The sequence below is a fragment of the Mus caroli genome, unplaced genomic scaffold, assembly GCF_978045245.1.
Source record: "Mus caroli unplaced genomic scaffold, Mus_caroli_1 scaffold_17, whole genome shotgun sequence".
NCBI classification, from domain to species: domain Eukaryota; kingdom Metazoa; phylum Chordata; class Mammalia; order Rodentia; family Muridae; genus Mus; species Mus caroli.
The window spans coordinates 40,649,222-40,676,897 of record NW_028227272.1 but is presented as its reverse complement, the minus strand read 5'-3'; the positions used below and the strand labels follow the sequence as shown (position 1 = coordinate 40,676,897).

The following is a 27,676-nucleotide window of genomic DNA, read 5'->3' as shown; positions in this document are numbered from 1 at the left end:
GTCAGGGGCTTGTTCCCAGCGACTTTTCTTCTGACTCTGCATGCCCACCAATCCTAGGGCTTTCTGTCCTGTTTACACAGCTGGGAAGACAAAGAAGCTCTGAGTCCACTGAATTTGGCAGCTTATGGGAATGCAGTCATCTCCCCTTGAGGGAGCTTGACCAGCAGAGGCAGCGATCCTCTGTTCTCCTCCCTGTGAGCCAGAGTCAGTCATAGGCTCCAGGGCTCATAGACTTAGTCAAATCCCAGCACCTAAACATTCCTTTTGGGTTGAGTCTCTGAGTTTTTGAGGTAGCTTTGGGTGTACTCCATTGGGCAGACATCTCCGTCAGGAGGTAGCTTTGTAATGGATATGGGGGGGGGGGGAAGGCAAGTTCTTTTGAGAATAGCTTGGTCTCATCTCTTCTGTCTTTGCATCCTGCAGGGCGCAAGGTACATAGAACCTTTTGCTGTTCTCTGCCACAATACAGGGGTCTACCAGGAGGTCCTAGCACCTGGTAAGAACAGAACCCCTGGTCCCTATGTCTTCAGTGTTGTTTCTCTTTGGTTAGAGGGAAAGACATGAAAGATAGGATAGCTAGAAGAGGTCTGGAGCTGCTGCCATTGTTTCTAAGCTAGAAGGGGGGTAGGGTGCTGAGAGCTGGAGCCCAAAGATACCACTGAGTGACCCTTTCATTGTTTCCTTGTACAAGTAACCGCCCTTGTAGAAGGCGTGGCCACTCTTGCCTCCCTTCCCCTTGGAGACATTGCATCTGCAGACTCAGGCTCTTAGGTCTGGTCCTTAAAGAAATTGGCTGGATGAGACAAAAGGATGGACCATCTAGAGACTGCCATATCCGGGGATCCATCCCATAATCAGCCTCCAAACGCTGACACCATTGCATACACTAGCAAGATTTTGCTGAAAGGACCCTGATATAGCTGTCTCTTGTGAGACTATGCTGGGGCCTAGCAGATGGAGTGGATGGATGGATCACAGGGCCCCCAATGGAGGAGCTAGAGAAAGTACCCAAGGAGCTAAATGGATCTGCAACCCTATAGGTGGAACAACAATATGAATTAACCAGTACCCCCGAAGCTCTTGTCTCTCGCTGATTATGTATCAGAAGATGGCCTAGCCGGCCATCAGTGGAAAGAGAGGCCCATTGGTCGTGCAAACTTTATATGCCCCAGTATAGGGGATCGCCAGGGCCAAGAAGTGGGAGTGGGTGGGTAGGGGAGTCGGGGGGGGGGTATGGGGGACATTTGGGATAGCATTGGAAATGTAAATGAGGAAAATACCTAATAAATTTTTTTTTCCTGGAAAAAAAAAAGGAAAAAGAAATTAGCTGGAGCTTAAAGCTGGCTCAGGGGGAGGCTGGGCTGTGAACAGATGTCTGGGTATTGTTTTACATTTAGGCAGGTACTTCTTACCCCTTCATAGGCAAATATGAAATTCTTTGCCAGGACTTACCCCACCCAGCTTGCTGCATGAAGTCTGACCAGGCCTACTTAGTCCTCTGGTTCAGTAGACAGGAGGGACAAAGGGAGCACGGGGCTCATTTTAGAATTCCAATTTCTAATTGAAATTGGAGTCAGGCTCTGACTGCCCTCAAAGGGTCACATTTTGCTCTAGGAAGCCACTCGTCCCCAAAGCAGACCAGACCTGCTTTCCTGATTTTTAAAAGCACGCCAAACACAGATGATTTTGGTCCTGAATATTTGGCTCTACAATCTATTCATTGGTACCCCTAACTGTCTCTGAAGACCAGCACTGATTGATTCAGACTATCTTCCTTTTCAGTAAATGGTCTTTTTAAAAAAAAGATTTGTTATTTCTGTCTCTGTGTGAAACTGTGTAAGTATCTGTCACCTGTGTGTGGGTGCCCACAGAGGCCAGAATAGGGGATCTGATCCTTTAGAGTTGAACGTACATGCAGTTGTGAGCCACCTGATACATGTGCTAGAAACCAACCTGTAGTTCCATGAAAGAGTAGTGTGTGCTCTTAACTGTTGAGTCATCCCTCCAGCGGCAGCAGAAAAGTCTTACAAACATTTTCACATATAGTCGTGTATGTATGTGCATATGTTTGGGTAAGTGGGAACAGGTGTGAGAGTATACACAGGCCACGACTGAGTACGGAGGTGTCTTAGTTAGGGTTTTGCTGCTGTGAACAGACACCATGACAAGGGAAACTCTTAAAAGAACAACATTTAATTGGGGCTGGCTGACAGGAACATGGCAGCATCTAGGCAGGCATGGTACAGGAAATGCTGAGAGTTCTACGTCTTCATCTGAAGATCGGTTAGCAAATTACTGGCTTTCAGGCAGCTAGGATGAGGGTTTTAAAGCCCACACCCACAGTGACATGCCTATTCCAAAAACGCTACACCTACTTGAACGGGGCATACCTTCTAATAGTGCCACTCCCTAGTCCAAGCATATACAAGCCATCACAGGAGGTCAGAGGACAACCGTGGGAGTCAGTTCTCTTCTTCCACTATGTGGGCACCAGTGATCCAGCTCAAGTTGTCATGCTTGGTGATGCCCACCCTTAACTGCGGAAGCATCTCTCTGGGCAAGAAGTCTTTAACTTTTCCCTTCTAAAACCAACTCTTAAGTTTTTTGCATTTTCCAAATGGGACAAATCTACTTTCTTTTGTTTCTACACACATCATGATACAAAAGCAGACTGTTAATGCTGTAGCCCTTTTCTGGGTTGTGTTCTTCTCACCAGCCCTTGCTCCTGTGGTTTGTCTGCCCAGGTAACCAAGTTTGGCAACTCTTATCATGTCTAGCCCCAGCATTTTACCCTGAATACATATTGGATCTTACTGTTTCTTTGGCTAAAAGTCATTCAGATGTTAAAAAAGTGGCGGAGAGGCTGGCTTTGGCGGTGGTGCATGCCTTCAATCCCATCACTCTGGAGAGAGAGACGGGCAAGAAGATCTCTGAGTTTTTAGGCCAACCTTGTTTACAGAGAGTTCCAGCTCAGTCAAGGCTTCACAGAGAAGCCCTGACTCAAAAACAAAACAACAACAACAAAAGTGGTGGAGATGTATTTTTATGTAAGCCTTGAAGGCTGCGGAGAAGCTGGTAAGGCAAACACTGTCTACAGGTTTGGAGGACGGGCCTAGGATGCATGAGTCTCTGTGTAGATTTGTGAATGAACAGACCCAGAGAGGGGAGGAAGCTGATCAGAGACAGAAGGACCCTGCATACAGAAGAGAGGGACAGAGGCCTGGATGTTGAGAATCATTTGTGCACTGGTGGGATGGGCAGGGCATGAGGCTTTGGATCTCCCCTGGTGAGAATACAGATTTTCAGGCTGTACACCATGGGGCATGGCCAATACAGCTCTGCTAAGAGTCCAGGCGACAGCTGACAGTGTCCTCTCCATCTCCTCTCCCAGTGGCTTTACAGAGACCAACTTTGGTCAACTCTTGAGCACTGAGCAATTCTTTGTCGACCCTCGTTTCTTCAGAGCTTGATGCTCTGTAGGCACTCAGGACCTTTTAAATGAAGGAAAGGATGGAGGAAGAAGGGGAAGGAGAGAGAAAGAAAAGATGATGTCCTAGTTTGGTTTCTGTTGCCGCTGCCCTGACAAAAAGTAACTTAGAGGAGAGGGGGCTTATTTGAGCTCACAGGGCCAGGTTACAGTCTGTTACTGTGGCAGGAACTTGAAGCAGCAGGGCAGGGCAGGGCAGGGCAGGGGAGGGGAGGGGAGGGGACTGACTCATCAGAAATACTTCTTCAGAATCCTGTGCGTCACCTACCCTTGAATGCTTTAGATAAAAGTTTGTGTTTCAAAAAGTGCATCAAGAGAACTTAAAAACAACAGATTGGCTGGCTACCCAAGTAGTCAATATACGAGTTGCCCAAGACCCGTGTATCTCTAACCACATGCTTTATTTGTTTTTACAGTGTGTTTCCTTCATGGCCTTTCTTGTGGCTCACTCTATGCGGCTTTGTGTACTTGTTAAGAAAACATTACACGTTTGACACTGCTCTTACCTCAGTCAGTTTTTCCGAGACCCTCTTTTCACAGGCTTGGTTTCACCTTACAGCTGCAGTGGACCAGTTTCAGTTGGAGGAGAGGCCACATCCACTTTGCTGTAGGCCTCTGGTTAGAAGCATGCATGGCTGGCTGCTCCTGGTCTGGGTCCAGGGGCTGATACAGGCTGCCTTCCTTGCTACAGGTAAGGCTTGTAGAACTAGCAGAGCAGAGAGGAGGGCTTGGCACAGACACCAGGATGCTCAGGTAGAGAAGGCTCTAAGTATATGCCTAGGCCTGTATGTATGTCAGCTTCTGTGTATGTATGAGGTTCTGAGGCTCTGTGTGACCACATGGTAAGAGGCAATCACTGAGAAAGGGATGTATGCACGTTTGGGATTGCAGAGGAAGGATTTCATAGATCCTCTGGGTTAGGGACTCTGACTGGACAGCTGTTCAAGAGGGACGCTGGGGAATAGACTAAGATTGGGAGCCAAGAAACCAAGGTGGGGCAGGCTGGTAGGCTGCAAAGAAGTTGGTTTCATCTAGGAGAAGGCCTTTCCTCCTCTCTTCCCTCTCCTCTACTGTCTTCCCTTCACCTCCCCTCCCCTCCTATCTTCTATGTTTCCCTCCCCTTCTCTTCCCTTCCATTACTTCTCCCTTCCCTTCTTTCCCTCTTTCTCATTGTCCTCTCTTCCCCTCCCCCTCTTTTTTGCTTTAGTTTGTTTAGTTTGACAGATACAGGGCCTTTCTATGTTTCCAAGACTGGTCTGGAATGCACTATGATCCTCCTGCCTCAGCCTCCCATGTACTGGGATTAAAACCATATGCTGCTACTTCTGGCTGAGAAGTAGATTCAAGTTTCCTCTCTCTCTCTCTCTCTCTCTCTCTCTCTCTCTCTCTCTCTCTCTCTCTCCCTCCCCCCCTCTCATTTTCCTGACATCCCAAATGCCAATCAAGTAGCCTAGTTCTATTTCAAAACACAGGGCTAGACACGAGGCTAGACTGCTGGAACCTAGAGAGAAGTACAAGGTATGTTGGTGTCGGGCTGATAGTCTAAGTGGGAAAGTTAAATAAGTTCATGAAAGTAATCAGCCACCTAGCCAGGAAGGTGGACAAAGTGCTAGAAGCCTTGTAGTAAGAAGCCAGACATTTAATAAGACAACATTTAATAATACATCACATGCAGGGGAAAAGAGAGGGCTTAAAGCTAGGTTCCTCAGGTAAGGAGGAAGCACAGCTCTGACTAATGGGTGAGAGTGAGGCAGGGAGGCAGGAGCAAACTTCAGAAGCAGCCATGGGGAGCGGGATGGGAACAGAGTCCATGGGAAAGGGACCATGGCTGTGACTTCAGGCCTTGAGTGACAGGCAGAGGAAGAAAAACTCTGGAAAGCAATGATGGTCTCTATGGGGGGCACCAGGAGAGACTGCAGACTGTGGACGTCTGTTCCTAGAGCCAGATCTGGACTCTGAACCCTCTGGGATTCTTCAGGAAGGTTGAAGGGCAGCTGCTGGCACAGACTCACGTGTGCTTTTCCCTCACCCATAGGAGCCACAGCAGGCACGATAGACACAAAGGGGAATATCTCTGCAGAGGAAGGTGGCTCTGTCATCTTACAGTGTCACTTCTCCTCTGACACAGCTGAAGTGACCCAAGTCGACTGGAAGCAGCGGGACCAGCTTCTGGCCATTTACAGTGTTGACATGGGGTGGCATGTCTCTTCAGTCTTCAGTGAGCGGGTGGTCCCAGGCCCCAGCCTAGGCCTCACCTTCCAGTTGCTGACAATGAATGACACGGGAGAGTACTTCTGCACCTATCATACGTATCCTAGTGGGATTTACAAGGGGAGAATATTCCTGAAGGTCCAAGAAAGCTCAGGTATGTCCTTTGAGGCAAGGTGGTAGTGAGCCACTTTCTCTCACATAGGACACACCACCCTGACACACTCTAGGAAGTAGAGTGTCTCAATCTTGGAGCACTTTGAACTCATTAGAGGATCTTTCGGGGCATAGTAAAGATAGAGCAACTGAAAGTGATGAACGTAGAACCTTGTGGGGGCAGAGCTAGGATCTGATACGTTCCAGAATCATCCAGCTGGTTCTCATGCACAACCACAGATTTTGCATAGGAAATCCATCTTATCTAAAATGAGGAGACTTGCAGATGAGGTCATACATGAAAGGTGCTCATTTAATGACTTAGTATCACTCATGCAAATTAGAATTAGCTCTTAACAGAGGATGGCCTAGTTGGCCATCAATGGGAGGAGAGGCCCTTGGTCTTGCGAAGATCATATGCACAGGGGAATGCCAGGGCCAGGAAGCAGGAGTGGGTGGGTTGGGGAGCAGGGTAGGGTGGGAGGGTATAGGGGACTTTCAGGATAGCATTTGAAATGTAAATGAAGAAAATATCTAATTAAAAAAAAAAGAATTAGCTCTTAAGTTTGAGCTGATTTAAAACAGGCCACAGCAGGTGCTGAGTGAAAAAGTATAATAGTCACCTACCTTTGCACGATGAAGCTTCAAAGCTTCCAAATACCCTCATAAATGATTATTCTTCTACAAACATGAGCCAGTTTTACTGAGGAAAGGGATTATGAAAATCGTATCTGAAAGATAGTTTAGCAAGGTAGTAAAGTGCTCAGACTCTGATGCCAGACATCGTAGGTCCAAACCTTGCTGATGGATTAATTTGTCCAGTGAGTATGGCTGTAAGATTTTATGAGCTGCTAATGTGGGCATGGATAATCTACTGTAAGAAAAAGCCCTTAGCATGATGCCAGGCATGTAGCAAATGCCATGTTAGGTGTTGATCATGAGTATCATTCCCATCTGATTGATGGTGGTGGAAGCTAAGGCTTGGAATTGCTCAGGGTGAGAAAGCTGATTTTTAAATCAGATGTTTTGGCTCCATGGATCACCACACTCAGAGCTGCATACTATCAGTTATATTGGAGTTTAGGTTAATAACATATATGAATTGAAATTATGTTGGAGTTTAGGTTTCATGAGTTTTAAGAATGAATATACTTTGAAACGATCAAAGTTTACCTTAACGTTTCCTTTCAAACACTGCTTCCTGTGTAGTGTGCATGCTATGGTCTTCTATCCCTGTTCTTCCTGAGTGAGCCATGGCTATGGCCAAGAAGGGGCCAGCCTGGCCTATCATGTCTAAGTCCTCAGAGCAGGAGGAGCATGCTGGGACTTTGGAGTTTCCAGGCATGGTCTTTGTCCTGAGGGATCAGATACTGGAGTCTCCTTTCCTATGATCCCTTGTGTTCAGGAATGTGGGCCAGGCGTTTTCTTATTTCAAGTCTTCCCAGGACTCTGGGGTTCCTGCCCAAGCTCCTGGAGAAGAGAGCAAAGGTGGGAAGAAGTATCCTAGAATTCATTCTTCTTTAGCATATCACAGCTATCCTTAAGCATCTACTATGTACTAAAGACAGAGAAAACAGCATAAGTTAAGGTTGCAAGAGCCTCACTCCTTCCAGGGTCTCACAACTGGACTATATGGCTAAGATACTGTTATATGCTTTTCTTTGCATAATTCAATGTTAATCTTTGTTTCAATTTTGAATTAACCTGTTTTTATGCTCTATATGTATATGTTTTTACTTTATTGTTTATGTGTTGAATTAACCTATTTTTATTGCTATATATGTATATATACATTTTTATTTTATTGTCTACTTGCTATTTATCTACTTATCTTGTGTGTGTGAGTGTCTTGGCAGCACATACATCTATGTATTACCTGCATTCTGGTGTCTGTGGAGGCCAGAAGACTCTGGATCAAAAGACTGGGATTATAGATGGTTGTGAGGTGGTATGTAGGTGCTGGGAGTCAAACAGATCCTCCAGAAGAGCAGCCACTGTTCTTAACCACAGAGCCACCTTTCCATCACTCCCCAAGTTTTCTTTTAGATGACATTGTTTCATTTTATGATTCCTGAAGACAAGTATTGAACAGGGAGAGGCTGACAAAATCTGCTCTGAGGTATCCACAAGGCACATCACTCCTCTGGAGATTGGTCCCCCAACTCCACTGGAGACCAGGGAGATTCTCTGTAGACCACAGAATTGAGGCTAAAGATTTTTTTTAAAAAAGAGATTTATTTATTTATTTATTTATTTATTTATTTATTTATTTAATGTGTGTGAGTTCACTGTAGCTGTCTTCAGATACACCAGAAGAGGGCATCAGATCCCATTATAGATAGTTGTGAGCCACCATGTGGTTGCTGGGAATTGAACTCAGGACCTCTGGAAGAGCAGTCAGTGCTCTTAACTGCTGACCCATCTCTCCAGCCCAAGGTTAAAGATTCTTAATGGAGGACAGCTCTAGAATATCCCACCTCTGTCCTGGAACTCACCATAAAGACTAAGCTGGCCTCAAATCAGAGATCTGCCTACCTCTTGACTCTCAAGTGCTGAGATCAAAGGCAAGCACCCCCATGACAGGAATGGATTTTGGGTTTGTTTGTTTGTTTGTTTATTTTTGAGACAGTTGAGGATTCCTTCAATTCGACAGCTTTGTACCTGACCTCTGACACTCACCTTTATATTGTTCTCCCTGTAGTGGCTCAGTTCCAGACTGCCTCGCTTGGAGGAACCATGGTTGCCGTGCTGGGACTCATTTGCTTAATGGTCACAGGGGTGACTGTACTGGCTAGAAAGGTAAGGAAGGGATAGGACATGGCCTGTCTCTGTCCCCATCACCCCATTCTTGCGACCCTGGTGTCTTCTGATTCCCTTTCTACTCAGAGAGCCACTCATGTGATCTCTACCCTTGTTCCTTGTGCCTTTTCACGGTTCTTGTGGTTTAATGCATTTATTATTTTATGTTCATCCTGCTCCCTCCTCTAGGCTGCAAGCTCCCAGGACATACCTACATTTTGCCCCTCTTTCTGTCTCGCACAGTTGCTAGCTGCTGCCTGTCTTTTAAGCCACTGCCCTGAGAATTCACCTACTTTGAGTTTGGTGCATCATAGAGGTTGTGTGCTGGGTGCAGGGGCTCTGATAGTTCTTTTAGTCTTAAGAACTCATTGGCTGCACTGGGCCTGTCCATACTACTGTAGGTTGAGAAATTAGCATCCCAAATTTGGGGAGTAGAAGACACATGGCAAAAGTGAGACATTTACTGCCTTGAGTTTAAGAGGCCATTGGCTGAAAGAGCTGGGTGAGGGGACCTGGAGGGAGGGTTAAGTTTCTAGCTGGGCACTGACTGCACGGTTTTTAGCTCCTTACTTAACTTTTCTCCATTGTTTTGTATGTAAGAAGGGAGGTTACACTTCTGTCCTATATCACAAAGTTGTGATACATGGCTGTCAGGCGTCAGGCTTTTTCAAGAATTCTTGCTGTCTTGTAACTACTGTCTGTGATGAGCTAAAATATTCTCAATCCTTTTTGGTCTGGTCTCCTCGGTCCTTTAAGCCCAGCTCATCCACTTCAATTCGCTATGAAAACGTTTTAGGGAATGCAGCCTGGGATGTGCACACTGAAATTTTCTTCGCTTTCTCTCCCGTTGTGTTTCCTAATACTTCATCTTACTGGCCCTGGGCTTACTCTCTAGGTTAGATGCTTGGGACTGGTAGCAACGATGTCTGTGGAGTGAAGGATGTCTTATTCTTAGCTTTTCAAAGATTTATTTATTTGTTTATATATATTATATTTTAACTTCAATATATTCAATTTATGCTATATTTATATACATTCTATTTTAATTTTTATATATTGAATACATACTGAAATTAAAATATAATCACATTGTTTCCCCTTTCCTTTCTTCCTCTCACTGCCCCCCCCCCCCGTCCTACCCTGTTCCCCTCCTTTTCTTTAATTCTTGATACATACATACCCGAGTCTATAAACACAACTGGGCCAATTGGCATGCTATTTGTATACAGATGATGTCAGTACTGACCACTGGCATTTAGAGTTATATACTTTATGTGTATGAGTGTTTTGCCTGCATATATCTATGTGTACCAGGAGAGATGTCTGTGGAAGTCAGAGGAGGGTGCCAGATCCCCTGGAACTGGAATTACAGATGTCTGAGCCACAGTGTGGGTGCTGGGAATTGAATCCAGTTCCTCTCTAAGAACAAGCACCTTTAACTGCCGAGCAGCTCCCATGGCTGCTGCTCTTCTTCCTTTAAATTTCCCCTCAGTTTGCTTGCGTCATTACATAAAACACCTGTTTGTTAGGGATGTGGTCTGGTATTCTTTTAGCGGTTATATTAGGGACCACACATTTTAACTGGACTTACACTACAAGTTCCTCTATACTAGTGCTAATTAATTAGTGTTCTATAACCTGGACTATGCAAGAACCTTCTATCAGATCAGCTCTCCTTCTTGTCTGTCCACCTCCACATTGCTCCGCCAGCGCCCTGCTGCCCAGTGTGATGGTTTTGTGAGTCCACATGCCTCCAGCTCCGCCCCTCCATCCACTCTTCTCTCTGCCCTCACTGTCCTGGCTTCCACCTGCCATTTTCCTTCTGCCTGAGGAATATCCTGCAGTGCAGGTCAGCAAAGGCACAGAATGATTTTTTTGTTTTTGCTGTTGTTGTTCACCTAAAACGTGTCTACGCCCCGGCTGTTAACAAGGTGTGTGTGTTTTACTAGGTGTAGGATCTCATGCTGACCAGTACTTTCTTTTAGCACATGGAAAAGATTATCCTAAACTACATAAATTTTATTTTGAAACTGGGTTTTATCCTCATCTCTTCAAAATGCCTTTTCTTCTTTTCGTATAACATTTTTTGTCTTTAGTTTTCAGCATTTGTACAATGATATAATTAGATGTCCTTATCTTTGTATTTATTCTGTATGGGGTTTAGATCAAGTGGGTTTTTTCAGTCTGTGGTTTGATGGGTTTTGTCAGTTTGTGGGTCAGTCATAGCCATTTCTCTTTATATAGTCCTTCTCTGTTCTTGCTTTCTCCTCCTTCTGGACCTCTCGTTGCAGGGACTTTTGATGCTTTCCCTCCTTCCATATGTCTCCTAGTCTTTTTTATATGTCCTGCCTGTTCATATCTCCATGTTTTGTAGTGGGTCTTTTCTTCTAGCTTACCATCCAGGTTACCAAGCATCTCCTTTGATGTATCCATCCTTTGTTTAAATAGTCCTTTGTTTTGTTGCCTGTCAAAACTCCCAATCTGTATTTCTCAGTTATTCTGAAGTCTGTTCCGGATAGTCCTATTAATTACAGCATCCCTGGGTCTTTCCTATTGTCTATTCTTGATTATCAGCCATATGTTCTTCTCTTGCCTGGTAGTTTTCATGGTGTGTTGGACATTCTCCATGAAAAACTGCAGCCTCTTCCTCCTCCATATGGCCCTTTGCAACTGGCAGGCAGCTACTGTCGGGGTACTAGCAATCCCAGGTCGCCTGAATAAAATCATTGATGACGGGTTGAAATTCTTTCCTTATTGCTGTGATGAGCTACCTGACAGGAACAGCGCAGGGAAGGGAGGACTTGTTTTGGCTCACAGTTTGGAGGATAGTCCATCAGGACCAGGAAGGTGCAGATGGTAGCAGGGTGTGAGCTGGCTGATTACATCCAGGAAGCGAAGTCATACGGATGCTAGTGTTCAACTCCCTTCCTCACCACAGGAATGGTGCTGAAGTAGAATAAAATAGGAAGGACCGATGACTACATATTCATTTGTTGATTTACTTAAGCACCACTTGTAATGCCAAGCATGCCATCAATTGGTACCTGGAACGTAATGGCTTGGAGAAATAGCTAAAGGCCATTGCCCTTAACAAGCTGCTGACCGCCTCATAAAACTCTGGTTGCTTGCCCACCCCACCTGTGGTTTTGCAGTATAAAAAATGAATACAAACTGGACCCAGGACAGGGGCCTTCCAGAGTTGTCCTGGTGTCCACCCACTGTGACGTCTCTCTGCCACTCTCACTGGTGTTGAAGCCCTTATTCCAGAAGAGTCCCAAAAGGGTGCCCATTCCACATTCAGGGCAGGTCCTCCCATCTCATTCAGACCCTCTGGAGTGCTGCATAAATACACCCAGTCATCTATCCTAAATTAAAAGACTTATGATTCTACCTGGCTTTATATTGTATGCCATCTGAAAACAATTATCCATAGTTTTGTACTGTTACTTCTTCTGCTTCTAGAGTTATGTGTCTTCATACTGATTATAAAAGTCAGACCGACTTTCACCTCATCTTCTAGTTCTTAAACTCCATCAGTTTTCTGTGCAGATGAGACTGCTGCCTTCTCCTGCATATCAAGCTCCTGTGTATCAATACCAAGGATATGGGTACAATAAATACACCATGTTGGACTTCAAATCTATTGTCTTCAGACCTGATCCACAAATGAAGAGAGCCCCAGGTTCAAGTGCTTCGCCTTGATCTTTTAACTGAGAAGGCACTGGAAGGAAGATTGGGAAAATGTTTTGGCAGCAGAAGCAAAGCTGTGTTCTCTGCAGTGATTATTCAGGTCTGAGCCTCAGATCTCCCCTGCTTAGTTGTCTAAGCACCTTGTGGATCCTCCTAACTTGATCCCAAAGGAACTTAACAGGTCCCAACTGTTAGAAAAAGTTCCACTTGCTTTGGAAAGTAATATATGACCTTCTATTATTATGCCCAATGTATCTGTAAAAACCTTCATTGTCTTGTGATTCATCCTTCCTCTTCCTGGTTCTGAGAGGAATGCCATGGCTGCTGATCTACCTGATTCACAGAGAACTGGCCACTGACCTTCTGTTATTATTCAGAACTGACAAACAGGGAGGTGATGACCCAGCAGTGGCAGAATATGATTGCTGCTATGGGGGTGGGGCTGGTTATCCATAGTATTTTCTTTTATGTCATCGCTGGCATAACAGACATAATTATGAAATGAGACATCTAAGAAAAGATGAGGATGTGAGAAGTGGTCCACCAGAGGAAAGAGGTGACAAGAATAACAGCTTACCTTTGAGCTGGTACAGTGAGGGTGACTGGTGAACAGATGGCTTCTGCTATCACTAGCATCCTTCAGCTCTGGAACAAAGGGTTAGTGGCCCTGAAGACACAGAAGGACATATCGTCTCCTAAGGATGTGAGGCAGATTAATTTTCATGTCAGGCACCCAGACTAACTTAGGTCATAATGGAGACTGTGAAAGAGGAAAAGCCGGCAGCTCTCAATTCCTGTTGTTCCCCCAGGTACACAGTACCACTCCTTGGCTTTCTCTTTGACACCCTCCCTGTTGCCTGACTAGTCTTCATCCTTTCTGCTGCTATCTTGTACTCTAGAAATAATCTCTAAGGCTTGCTCTCTTCTTGTCCAAAACATTAGTCAAGGTATGACCAGGGAACACATAGTTCTCTGGAACTGGGTTGTTCACAGATACTTTAATTGGATCTAGAGGGAACATAATGAGACCATAAAGGGGAAGAAGGTAGCTTTGTGCATATTTAGGAGAGACGAGAGGGTGGCTGTTGGAACTTGGAAGGGAAGGAGCATACAGATGGGTCACGTAGAAAAGTGCTGTGACCTTCAAGTGAAGGTCACAACCAGTTCAAGGCCCACCCTGCATGGACTGTGGGAGAATACATACCTTCTTCTCACTCTCTGTTCCTTTATTCCCCTGTGGTTCTACATGGAGGCCAAGTGAGCCCCCTAGTGTAGTGCATGCATGCAATGCAGTCTTCTTGCAGCACAGAAGATGACAAAGGTTGAGACTGGAGCCAAGAGATAAATATTTTGTATCTATGTAGTACTGTTTATAGATCTGGAAATTGGACAAAACATCCAGACTTTTCATGGGATGGTTGGCTTTAGACTTCACTCATGTATTCTTGGTAGTATTTGAAAGTGTATATATCAATAGCTCTATCTACTTTGTTTCTTACACACAGTCATCTTCTTTGAGGTCCCCTTATCCTGGTTGCTGCTAGGGATCCCATTCTACAGGAGCATCTCCTACTTTGGCATCCGTCTGCAGGGGAGAGACACTATGGAAGTCAGTGATGCTGGCACTACCCTTGCATCCCATGCCTCTGGCCTCCCTCACTAGCCTCCCTCTGAGAACCCAGGTCACTCACAGCAGACTTTTCACTCCCACCCCTATTCTGAAGACCTGTCTTAAACTAGTGAGTCATTCCTGAGAATGATGCTAAAAGGCAGCCTATGAGGACAGGACTGGTGACAGGGGTGAACACCTTGTGATCATCCTTCCACTAAATAATTTCAGAAATCCATCACCTTATTATATTGGCTCCTCTAGGACAGATGCAGAGAACATATGTTATGTTGGGGTAGGAGGAAATGTGTATGCATGTGTGTGTGTGTTTGTGTGTGTTATATGAATAAATATTATTTGCCAGTGAGATATTGTGAACAGTTAATGTGTGTCAGATAATGGACAGTGACTCTGACAATCCCACTGTCTACTGTTCATTCTCCTCACATGCTACTAGAAAGCACTGTTTGTCCCAAGATGACTCGGTTGCGATTTCTGTAGCTTCACTTGGTTCTCTAGGACAATGTTAGTACATTAATCTCAGGCCTATTTTTTTTTAACTGGTTACAATTATAGAGTCTCCATGTAGGGTAGAATGGAAATGGAACAGCTTAGGGACCCGTCTGAGGAATATTTGCATTTCCCAGAGGACTTTTAGAGCTCAAAATAGTCTTAAAATTGAAAAGAAAGAGTGGTCAGTCTTACCAAGAGTGAGAATAAGAACACACAAGCACAAAGAGTCATAATTAGTCTTTGAGAAATAATTGAATATTCATATTAAAAATGGATTGCATTGTATCAAGGGATGTTGGAATCATTTTAAACACAGCACCAGCATGAACTATGGCAGCCATTCCTTTCATCTTAATGGTTAGCCACTTCTACTGAGAAGAAATGGGAGTTGGGGGACCAGTGGCTTGTATGTATCCTTCTGAGATTCCAGTGTCTCTTAGTGCCCAGCTTCTCCATGACTGTAGTGATTCATCATATTTATTTTTTTCATTTGTTGACTTTACACATCTACAGTGTCCTTATAACCTCCCTTCTCCACCTCCTTGCCTATACTGGTGCACAGTTGGGCTTGGCACCAATAGGGTGGCACTTTCTGTCTTGGAAGCAAAGGGTATGGTGAAGACAAGTTCCATGTGCCTTGGTTGCTCCAATTTCCAAGTCCCTGGCTCTTTGTAATTTTTGTCAATCAGATACATAAAGTGGGTGAATGACATGTATTAGAGCAGCTGCCAGTAAGACCGAGAGAATGTCAGAAGTTCCAAATGTTATTATACACTTCTGCCACACTGCTTGTGGCCAATGTTCTCCAGTTTCCCTGTATTGTCACAAACCTCATGGGTGACACTCTAACATGGATTCTGTGGTTGGTGTCACTGAACAGATTTCATTGCTCTGTCTAGTCTCAATGAATGCAAGTTTTTTTGTTGGCTGTGATATCATACTTTGACTTGGAAAATTGGATTCTTTTCTATGTGACTGTATTAAAAATAAGTGTGTGTGTGTGTGTGTGTGTCCGTTCAACTGGGCATGCATGTCTATTTCAGTTCTAAGACACATATAGATTGAACATCTGATATGGGTTCTGAGATTACGAAAAGAAACATAGCACCCCCTTTGGGAACTTGGACATTGGAGCCTGGTAAAAGTAGAAAGGTAAACCAGTTGGCCTTCACAGAGTAGCACAAGAGGAGATGCAATGTGGTCAAAGGAGACTTTAGACAGAATGAGAGAAATCTGAGCAACTGGTGGCTTTGTCCTTTTCAAGGGATTTCTGTCTATGCCCATAAACTCATTCCAAATCAGAGAAGTCAGTAGAATTGCTGTTGAGAAGAAAGAGCTAACTGTGTCTGATCTCAGAGCTGGGTTGCAATAAGTGGCAGTTCTCTGGCATGTATGCCCCAGCAGTTGGGCATTTTGGTTGTGAAACACAGTGGGAGATAAAGCCAGAGAGATGGGCATGAGTGGGACAAAAAAATCTGGGGCATCGCAGATTCCTTTGGGGAATGTAATGAATCACTGAGTTTCTCCCAACAAGAATGCACCTTTACACAAAACTTTAATTATAATTTGAGATTATTTGTAAATCCTCTGAAGTGGAATCTCCCAGGCTGTTGAACATCACTCAGCCCAGGCTAGGCATCCCTCTGCTGTACAGTGGAAGCCTAAGCAGAAGTATGGCAGATTCAGTTTTTATCTTTGAAAAATCACTTTATGGAGGTTTGTAGAAAGTTAGCCTAGCCGTAAGAGGAAATGTAAATCAGACCACTATGAAGGGGTTCTTCCCCTCAGCAGGTAAAAGGGATGAAATGAAGAGGGGATAGAGGAAAACTGGATGGGGCATGTATTAATCAGCGTTTTCTAGAAAAATAGGACTTAGAGAATGTATGTGTGTGTGTGTGAGTGTGTGTGTATGTGTATACACACACATATATATATGTCATATATGATATATGAATATATAGGATATATACACATTATAAGTTCTATTATACATATATGTTTTATAATATACACATATATATGTATACACACATATATACATACATATATATGATTTATTATATATATATATGATTTATTAAAGTGGCTTATAGGCTGCAGTCGAACTAGTTCAACAATGTCAGTCTACCAATGGAAAGTAAAAGAAGTGCAGTTGTTTAGTCCACAAGGCTAGATAGATGTTTCTGCTGGTCTCCAGTGTACAGAATCACAAAGAAGTGAGTCTAAGGCCACTGAAGGAATGGACTTTCCAGCAAGAATTAAGAACCAGCAGACAAAGAGAGAAAGCTTCCACCTTCCATGTCACCAGAAGGGGAGGCCCAGATTAAAGGTGGATCTTTTCTATCTCAAAATATCTGGATTAAACGTGGGTCCTGCCACTTCAAATGATTTAATTAAGGAAAAACCTCTGACACACGTATGTAGCCACTTGGGTTTTATTCTCACTGTAGTCAAGTTGACAACCAAGAATAGCCATCAGAGTTTTTATGGGTGATTGGAACTCCCATATATCCGAAGAGTCTGTGCTCTTACCCAGAAGGGGGAATGTAGACAAGAGCAGGTTGTGGGTGGGGCCCAAAGGTTGTCATGAAGACACGTTGAGTCCAAGGGTGCTGTGGTTCTCTTCCCAGGCCATGTTGAGTAGGTAGGCAAGTGGACTGGTAGCTCACTGCAGATCCTGGGCGACTTGAGGAGTCTTTAGAGGAGAGGTCTTGTTTGGAGTCTACAGTGGATGAGCTGACTCAGAGCATTGAGAGAGAGAGAGAGAGCAGAGAGAAAGCATTGAGAGAAAGCAGAGGCTCCTGGGTAACCTGTTGGCTTGGAGAGCCAATGTGCAAAGAGAAAAGGGCCAGGCTCGCTGAAGATGGGCACTAGGAGGAGGAGGGGGAGGAAGAGGAGGAGGAGGCGGGCGAGGGGGAGGGGAGGGGGAGGAGGAGAAAGCAGGGTGTATAGAAGTCAAAGAGAAGGAAGGAATGAACAGTGTATCTGCTGTGAGGAGTAGAAGAAAAGAGAGCTGGAAGGAAGACATGGCTTTTGTGGTTAAGAGAACAGGAAATAAGTAAGGGCTGCGGGATGGCCCGTTAGTTTCATTAGAGCTATTACTACTCACAGTGAGTTATGTGGAGAATGGGAAGTAGACACAGAGTCCCACCCCTAATCCAGAAGCTACTTGCAATTGATACCAGATTTCTCCAAGAGAGTAACACTGGATTTATATCAACTACACTTCATGCCAGATCCCATGTCCAGAAATAGTCAACATAAAATAAATTCTATGGGTTTTTTTTTTTTGCATGCTTTTTGTTTGATTTTGATTTTTTTTATCTTAATGATTTTTGTTTTGAAAGAGAGAAAAAACTTGAGTGGACAGGGAGAGGGGGAAGAGCTGGAAGGAGTTGGAAGAGGGGAAAGAATAGGATCAAAATATCTTGTATGAGAATCTTTAAAAAGCTACAACAAAGTAGGAGAATTAAGGGCTAAGGATTTTGTATTGGTAAGAATACAAGTTTGCTTCTGTTGTGTGTGTGTATGTGTGTGCATGTGTGTTCATACTTAGAAAAGAGATTCTAAGTATGGGTCATTTGTGAAGTAGATTTTGAGTAACATCCCTGTGTATTTACTCTGTTTAATCCTAGAAGTCTATTAGAATGCATTCTATAAAAAGTGGCCTTGGGAGAACGGAAGCTGAGCCACAGGAATGGAGCCTGAGGAGTCTCTCATCCCCTGGAGGCCCTGTCCAGACACAAGCTGCCCCTGCTGGCCCCTGTGGAGAGCAGGCAGAAGATGACTCTGCTGACCCACAGGACTACTTTAATGTCCTGAGCTACAGAAGCCTAGAGAGCTTCATTGCTGTATCGAAGACTGGCTAACGACAGCTCTCTCTCCCTGTCCCTGTCCCTGTCCCTGTCCCTGTCCCTGTCCCTGTCCCTGTCCCTGTCCCTCTCTCCCTCTCCCTCTCCCTCTCCTCCCTCTCCCTCTCCCACTCCTCCCTCTCCCTCTCCCACTCCTCCCTCTCCCTCTCCCTCTCCCCCTCCCCCTCCCCCTCCCTCCATCCCCCTCCCCCTCCCCCTCCCCCTCCCCCTCTCCCTCTCCCATCTCTGGCTCTGTGTGTGTGTGTGTGTGTGTGTGTGTGTATGTGTGTGTATGTCTGTAAGTATGAAAGACATCTTTTCAGGCTTCATTTCTTCTACCCTTCTCTTTTGTTTCTCTGTGATAGAACCAAGGTAAACAGTTTTAACTTGATTATAAATGGGGTTTTTAACATTGGTGTTTATTTTATGTGTATGAGTGTTTGTCCTGCATGTATGTGTGCCATGTGTGGATGGTGTTCCCAGAAGTCAGAAGAGGGCATCAGGTCTCCTAGAACTGGAGTTAGAGACAGTTGTAAGCCACCATGTGGGTGCTGGGAATCAGACTCAGGTTGTCTGCAAGAATAGTGAATGCTGGGCAGTGGTGGTGCATGCCTGTAATCCCAGCACTTGGGAGGCAGAGCCAGGTGGATTTCTGAGTTCCAGGCCAGCCTGGTCTACAGAGTGAGTTCCAGGACAGCCAGGGCTACACAGAGAAAAATCCTGTCTCTAAAAACAAAAACAAAACAAAACAAAACAAAACAGAATAGTGAGTGCTCTTCAAAGCTCTTTCCATCCTGGAAAATGTTTCTTTCTTTTTTCTTCCTTCCTTCCTTCCTTCCTTCCTTCCTTCCTTCCTTCCTTCCTTCCTTCCTTCCTTCCTTCCTTCCTTCCTTCCTTCCCTCCCTCCCTCCCTCCCTCCCTCCCTCCCTCCCTCCCTCCCTCTCTCTCTCTCTCTCTCTCTCTCTCTCTCTCTCTCTCTCTCTCCTTCTTCTTTTGAAAAGGCAAAATTAAAGCAATAAAAGCAAACTTCGCATTGCCCTGGCTTGGCTTTGAACTTGGTGATCTGAGCCTCTTGTGGCTTTGAGAAATACATTCCTCACAATAAGCCAGGTGCTGAGGCAGATGATAAGATGACCACTGGCCTTATTTCTCATTGTTATTTTTACCAGCATTCACTCATTCAAGATATTTATTTATGAATGAGGCAAAGTACTGGTCTTTAGGGAGGATTCAAGGACAAGAGGTTTGAGTGGGGAAACACTTATAATAAGACCTACTAGGAGATAAGGACTCATGATTGGGCCTCTTAGGGGAACACACCCATGAGGGTGTGGTGAAGTCTCCTCAGAGAACATAGGGATTAATGAGCCTGGTCTGGTGGGAGGAACATTTTCCTAGGAACTTGAATGAACTCAAGGCAGTGTAGGTTGAAGTCCTATATGAAAGTCCTGACACCAAAGCACCAATGAACGTCAGGCTTTCTCCTTTAGCTTGGCATTTCAGGTCTTTTGAGAGTAGAGTCTACAGGGATGCAGCTGGTTCAGAGGACTCCAGGCTCCTCACACTTCATGGTCTTGGGATGCCATCAGGAAATCCTTGTCTACTTGAGGAGCCAAGTCCCAGTACCTGGGCCAAGCTAGACCTGCCTCTTCCGGATCCATCTGCCACTGGGCCTCTTAAATAGAAACTTTTCTTTTGCCACCAAAAGGAAAGTCTAATTTTCAAAAATAAGGACTTTGTTTCTTCTGAAAACAAAACGGGGTGAACATATATATGAGTGATAAAAAAATTTAAGAAATAAGAATATATTCTTCCTTACTCCCAGACTTCCTCATGCTGGAGTTGGGGTGCCTGCAGTTTATTTATATTGGACCGATTTTAGGCTGGATCTAAAAAGACTTTGTCCTCTTCCTGTCTCTCTACATACTACCTGTGTGTAGTTTTATTTCATGAGCACAGATTGGAGAAGGAAGTGAGCTTTCCTCTCACCAAAGCCTCAGGTTAAGTATGAGCGGGAAGACTGTTCATCTCCCGTTCCCCTGTGCCTCGTGGGAATCCCCACCCCAGCCTCACTTTCCTATCAGATGGCTCTCAAGGAGTTAAGATTGGTCCAGAGCCCCAGCCCTTGGGAAGAAAGATGGATACAGGGAAAATGGGATGTACTTTTGGCTGTGGCAGCCCATAGGACTTTTCTTATAGAACGAATGCAAATGTATTGAAAGTAGAACACAGCTTACACATTGGAAACAGACTAAAATGTAAGGATGAAAAGGAGCACGGGTGATTTGACCCAGAGGAGGTTGATGGTGAACCGAGGCCTGACAGAGATTTGGGTGCCACTTAACATAGTTATGGTGATTGGGAAACATTTACAAATACCACTGGGATGGAGAGAAAATACAAAGGCGCCTATAGATGTTGGAAATGGGTCAGGTTGCTAAAACGAGATTCAATTTGACAGAAAACAAATTTCAAAGTGGAAAGTGAACTAGATTCTCTCTCTGAGAACCACAGAAGACAAGTGCCTAAGGCCCTGACTCCTGGCAGTCCATACTGCCCAGGACAGTAGCCACGTTTTCCATGTGGCCACCCCAGCATAGGTGCCACGAGGCTCATCCTAGACAGAACTTGTTGTTGTAGTTCTAAAACACACACTGGATGCTTGAAGATAATGTGAATCATAAAATGTCATCTAAATTTAAAGATATTCCTTACATTTCAAAATGATGCTTTGGATATTTTAGGTTAAGTAAAAATATATTATTACAAACTAACTTCCCTGCTTCCTTTTGCTTTTTAAACATGGCTCCTGGAAATCTAATTTTCTCATGGAGCCCCCACTATACTTCTATAAGCTGGAACCTGGAGAATGTACCTTCTTCAATCTGTTGGCCTTTGTCTTTCCCCTTTTAAAATGATGCTTGAAGAAGTCTCTCCTTTTTATCATGTTTGGTGAGACACACACAGGGAAAGATCACAGAGAAATCGAAGTAAGGACCCCTAAAGTGTTGACAGGAAGGGATTCTGGATCCTCCTGGTTCTCTGCCACACTCTGATTCCGGACTGCCATCAGATTGATAAGGCAAGAGATTATACTGAGAAATGTTGAGTCATAGAGCATTGAGCCTTTGGGAGGGGACACCACTTGCTATTTTTTTTTTTTTTCAGAAAAGATCCCTTCTCAGCCTCTGGTCTTTAGGGATGAATTATCACATGCTTGTGTTCATACAGAGTCCATTAGGACTGCTCTGGGCAGGCAGGGAGGGTGTGTGTTTTCTTCACAAATGGTCACATTGTGGAGGTCAGGATATTCCATATAAATAGAAAAAAATCAGGAGCTTGACTTTGTCTGCTAGGTGGAAGAGGGGAGCCAGCTTTTTCCATCTGTGGATTCTTCCAAGTCCTGCATTATGTTTGTAGCTTGCCACCCCAAAGAACAACTGTCAATAGGCTAGGGAAACCTATAACAAGAACTTGAGTCTTTTGGAAATCAGACTATGCCCAGTGATTAGGGCATTTATTTGGAGACATGGTGTCCAGTTAGAACTTCCTACCGTTCAGTATGCTGGCCATTAGTCCTAGGAGGCTACGGAGATCTAGAAATCTGGCAAATGTACAAAGGAAACCCAGTGAAATGTAATTGTCTAGAGCTTCTAATTCAACTTGTTGCTGTGTTTCTAGGGATTGGATGGTTCTATGGATCTTTTGACAGAGTCACCATCAGGAAGAAACATAAGTAGTTTCCTTCTGTTTTGTCCTTCCTTTAATTAAGACAAAGTCTGAGGTCAAAGACAGGCTGCACATTTACCTATTTCCAGCTGTTTCTATGGTGAGCTGAAGTTGCAAAGTGGTCCAGTTCTCAGCAACAGGTCCAGTGTTGTCAAGAAGCTTGCGACTGAAGGAGGTTCATGTAGGAATCAACTTTCATCACAGGCCTTATTTTGGATGACAGTAATTTAATTTCATGTAAACTGGGAACTGAACCTACAGTAGGTTTCACCGCAATTGAAAGAGAAGTGTGGTGTGGAGTAGAAATTGATCTAACTCGTCCAACTATCAATGACCATGATGGAGCTTCATGACGGAGAGAGCTATGCAGTCTCTCAGTGCCTTACATCCAATATCTCATCTGTAAAATAATAACAGTAGCATTTACTTCCAAAGGCCTTAAAAGAACGAGGTCAGGGCTGTTAGTGCCAAGTTAACAAGAAAGTGCTTAATGGTATTACTGAGCTACGTGCATGAGCATGTGTGCCTGGTACTGCTTGTGCTGTCACAGGGGTTCCTAACGGTGAAACAAAGTTTGCTGGGAAGAAACCAAGGAACCTGGAATTACAGAAGTCCTCAAAAATTGGGATCTGAGCAATGATGAACTATCGATATAGTTTTGGGCTCCACAGTTTCCCTGTAAGCTTTTTACAAATACTATGTTTTAAGTGAAACAATGCTTTAAAAAGTCAAACATATTGTGGTTTGATATATTTGTTTTATATGGACTACAAGGGACAAAAGCTTACTTCATAAATGATTTACCTGCTCCAGGGGAGTGGAACCATGTAAGATTCTGCAATGGAGGAAGGACTATCTTTGCTTTGCACCATCTGGGAGGCTGAGTTCCCAGGTATCAATAGCAGCAGCAAACTCCACTGTGTGTTAGAACACAGCTTTTTTAAAGCAATGCCCAACATACTAACTTTGCCATTGCAAAAATAAATAATTTTATAGTCTCACTCATTTGAATGTATAGCTTTGGTTTTGAATCTGTAAGATAAACAGCCTTATTGAAAGTTACATTCATGCATGTTTAAAAATTCTTATAATAAACATAAGTGAGAATTACATGTGAATTTAGTAGTAAGCATAATAAAAATATTCAGACTTTCTCCTATGAAGGGGACTTGTGACAATCTTTTTCCCTTAAAGGGATAAATCCATTATTCAATTTTGAGTAATGCTGGTGTGTATGAATCAAAGAAGATTTGAGTATTTGTTTAATTGCTTTTATTGGAGAGTCTTTGTCACCATAAATTGGTGGAATAATAACTCACTTGAAGTTCACAGTGGAAGTGTACTAATGGATCAATGTATAAACTACTAAATGCTGTACAATAGTATATGTGCTGTTCATTGTGACAGCCCATATAGAAACTACACCACTGTGTGGCCAACAGACAGAGAAGAGGCTTTGCAAGTCTTTGGCTGGTGCAGATCACCAAAGCACTGGGTGAAGTTGGCTAGCATTATGATGATGCTCACAGAAATCAGACACAAATCACACTTCATCTTCTTAAAATTTATTTTAAAAAAGATTTGTGTGTCTGCATGTTTATGTGTGCCACACGTATACAGGAGCCTGTGGAGACCATAGAAGAACGCTGGATCCCCTGGAACTAGGGTTACAGATGGTTGTGAACCACCATGTGGGTGCTGGGGACTGATCCTGAGTCCTCTGCAAGAGCAGTAAGCACTCTCCACTACTGAGTCATCTTGGCAGCTCTTCATCTTTTCTGAACTTTCTAGAGTATCAGGTTAATTTACAAGAGTTATGGAGTTTTAAGACATCAGTGTTTAATATCATTGTGGCATCTTTGGAGCTTACCAATAACATTCCAGCACAGAGGACCATTCCAGGCTTGTGCTAAGGGACTTTGTGAGTGGAAATGGCTCCCTACAACCCCCGCCCCCCAGCTCGAAGTCCAATGTCCTTGTGGGTCCCACATACTAGACTTGGACACTCCTTGACTTAGATCACCCACCATCCCTCAGCACTGAAAATACAGTTTAAACTGTTGCTTTGGATTTTTTTAGACTATTTCTAGTTGTTAGATTTAAAGGGCTACCAGGGCTGAAATAATTTCTTTTATACTATACACAGTATTGGTTGAAATGGAGACAGTAAGAACTCAAGGAGTTAAATTCTCGTGACTACATCAAGGACAAGACCTGAATTTTCCTTATCACATGAGCAAGTTCTGTGAGAATGTCAAGGTTAGGAGAGCACTTTCAGGTGGAGTTCCCTATAAGAAAGATCTGCAGAGCCCACAGAAGTGCCTTAGCTGTCCCCAAAGTCATCAAAGGGCATTTTTAAAAAAATATATATGAATCTCCTTTTTATGCTACAGATTAGAAGCCCAGGTTGTTAACACTTGGTTCTGAAACAGATTCACAGGGTAAAAGACCAGGGGAGACAGCATCATTGGAGAGCAGTTATTTCTACAGGAACTAGTACAAGGTCCTAGTGCTGATTTCCACATGGGCAGGACATGATGAGAGCTGACTCGTTAAGCAGTAAACAAGTCATGCCGTTGTTCTTGAGGGTGAGAAAGGTACAGGATGAAAAATTTGCATTATAGATCCTCAAAGTGATTTTCCCATCAGTGGTCCTGAATTCCTTACCTCTGGTGTCAAGAGGACCGATGCATTTCTCTGGCTTTCTGGGTATAGTCCTCAATTTGGACAACCTCAGACTCAACAGACCTCCATGTGTGAAGGAACACAGAAAGCTGCCCAAGACAGGCACACCACAAGGATAACATGAGAGGAGACCAAGAGAAGAGCTTTTTGTTTTTTTGTTTTGTTTTTTTAATTATTCCTTCATATTCAAACTTCACAAACAGTGTGAACTTGTACAATACCTCAGAAAGTGAAACTTACAAAAAAAGTGCTGGTAACATTTAAAAAAAAAAACAACAAAAACCCCAAAAAACAAACATCATTCTTAGCAACATCAATTACTCTTCCACACAAAACAGAAACCTTGTAAAATTTATTTTCGTATTTTTAAGGCGTAATACTTCTGTATAAAGTATATGCAAGAGATAAAACTTCACAGTATTCCAAAATGTCACAATAATAATAATATAATAGTATAATGAAGCGCTACAGTTAATTTTTCTTTTTTTGAAATTTTTTTCCTGTTTAAATAACAAATACAAGTCACAGGTAAATATACGTGAGAAAAATACGAGGCTAATATTAAATGGCAGGTAAGGGTACTGTCACTGTAAGAAAAACTGGCAGGATGTGTGTATTTAGTCTATATTTTAAAGCACTTGATAGAAAAGGCGTACGCAAGGTTTTTCAAAAACAATTTTTTCTGTTTGTTTGTTTAATAACTGACAACAAGAGTATAATGAGAGAAAAAAAAGGAACAAACTCCCTCTCAAAACTATTGACCTGCTCATCCCAGACCACGCACCCTGTGGGGGGATGTGTGTGTGTGTGTGTGTGTGTGTGTGTGTGTGTGTGTGTTGATGTGTGCATGGATTTCTACAGTGCAGACTGAGACAGCAGTGTTCCACACCCACTTGCAAGGACAGCCATTCCTCCAGCTCCTCTTGGGAAATTATTCTTTTGACTTAATGCTCTCTCCTTTCTTGCCTCCTACTTCAAACTCTTCCTCAGTGCCCCGTTCATCAGTCTGAAAAGTTACCCTCCACTCAAAATTCTCTGGGAAGTGGAAAACTGCACATGGTGTGTGACACCCACAGAGACATCTGAAATATCACTCGGACAAATGAGTTATGTTTGTGTGTGTACATCAGGTCTGAATATACAGTGTGTGTGTGTGTGTGTGTGTGTGTGCGTGTGCGCACGTGTATGTATACACAGTAGCAATTGCAAAAAGGGGACCATATTCCTTCCCACCCTAATATACAACGTGATAAGGGACATTTTTCCGTGCAGGGCAGGGTTTCTTCGAGTCTTATCACAACACTGTGGTGGGCAAATCAGAAAATGAGTTCACCTTCCAGCAGTCACCACGGTAAACGTCATTGAGAACACGCATGCTCAGATGTCTGGTCTGTGCACATGTGTGTGTGTTAACAGCTAGCTATTCAGCCAACAGTAACAGAAGACAGCAGATAGCAAAATACGTCAATAAGGTGCTCAAAGAAAAAGGTGGCACCCACTTGTCAAATGGATGGCCACGTTAAGGTGCTTCAAAAAGAGTTTTAAAGTTTTATTTCAAACGTTGAGAGTTCTGGTTTGTACATGGTAGTTCTGAGCCAGGCCAAGGGTTTTGAGTTTTTTGACATCTTCCTACTGAAAAGGGCTTTCACTGTGGTTGTTTTGTTCACTTGGATGTGGTCACTTGAATCTAAACCATTTTTAATAGGCAAAAATGAAAATCAAATCGTCACGACTAACAGAAAGAACGGATGAAATGGTAGAGAACATTACTGCATTCCCATTGGATCAAGATGGTCTGTCCCAGTTTTCCTCAATTGCTAACACTGTTCCTTGTTTTCCTTTGTTACAATCCATTCCTTATGAACATACAGCTGTGACCAGAGTCACTGCAAGTGGCTGTTTTTATTGTTTTGTGATCTGCTGCAAGAGTCCAACCTTGTTTCCTCTGCTGCTGTTTGTGAAATGAGCATCTGGATTTGTAATGAACACTTGATATGCTATGTGCACCTGTGTGTGCACACACGCACCTATACCTGTATAACATACACACCGCATATATGTGGACATATATAGAAGTGTGTATACATTTATACATAATATAGTGTATACTGTTTCAACTGGAGATATGCTGAACTGGGTTCAGACACTAGCACGTTTATCTTTCTCCTGTTCCCTCTGTGTGTTTTAAACAGTCTGGAGCTTTTATTTATTTTTAAAGTGCATTTTTAATGCAGAGTAACTATAATCCACTGATGCCTTGGATGACTTTTTTTTTTTTTTGATGAGAAAAATCTGACAGTTTTCAGCCCCAGGCAAGAGAAACCAGGGTTTGGTCTTGCCAAGGGCTGAACGTGGCAGTGCCAGGCTTGTGCCTGAGTGATTACTGGGCATTCTGGACTCCGGGCACCTCAGCAGCAGCAGCAAGCAGCACCTTTATGAGAAGGCAAAGACAGGAAATGAAGAAGGAAGCAAAGTTCAGAGGAAGAAGAGTGTATTTGGTGTTTGTGAGTGTGTGCATCTCTGTGTGGGTCTGTGTGTGTGTTTGTGTGTGCGTGTATTGCACATACTCACATATGAGCATTACTAATCTTGACTGTGACGGGCTTGTGCAGTCCCTGCGTATTTTCAGCCATCTAGTTCCTCCCCTACCAACTGACCCCAATACCCCATGGTCCCCACATGCTCAACTGTTACCTAGAGGTCCTCACTCCTGGGGCTGACATCAGCGTGTGTTCCTGTGGGTGAGTGAGTGCCAGCATAGAATAGGAATAAGGCACCAGGGAAATCGAATGTCACAAGAAAAAGCAAAACCCACTTCAGAGCCCCTTCCCTTGTCCTTTAAAAATAGTGCACATGACACCATTCACGTGTGCACTTGAGAGTGTGCCATACACATTTCTGAAAGAAGCTCAACCTTGAGGCCCTTCAGCACCAGAGAGCTTTGGGGGT

General features: G+C 43.7%; 1 protein-coding gene across 1 annotated transcript; it reads left to right on the top strand.

The window, feature by feature from the left end:
- Positions 1-4,059: 4,059 nt before the first annotated feature.
- Positions 4,060-18,388, top strand: Tigit (T cell immunoreceptor with Ig and ITIM domains). Its single transcript, XM_021184431.3, has 4 exons — positions 4,060-4,178; positions 5,523-5,852; positions 8,553-8,650; positions 18,098-18,388. The coding sequence occupies exons 1-4, from the start codon at positions 4,115-4,117 to the stop codon at positions 18,329-18,331; spliced, it is 726 nt and encodes a 241-aa protein (XP_021040090.1). The 5' UTR covers positions 4,060-4,114; the 3' UTR covers positions 18,332-18,388.
- Positions 18,389-27,676: the final 9,288 nt, after the last annotated feature.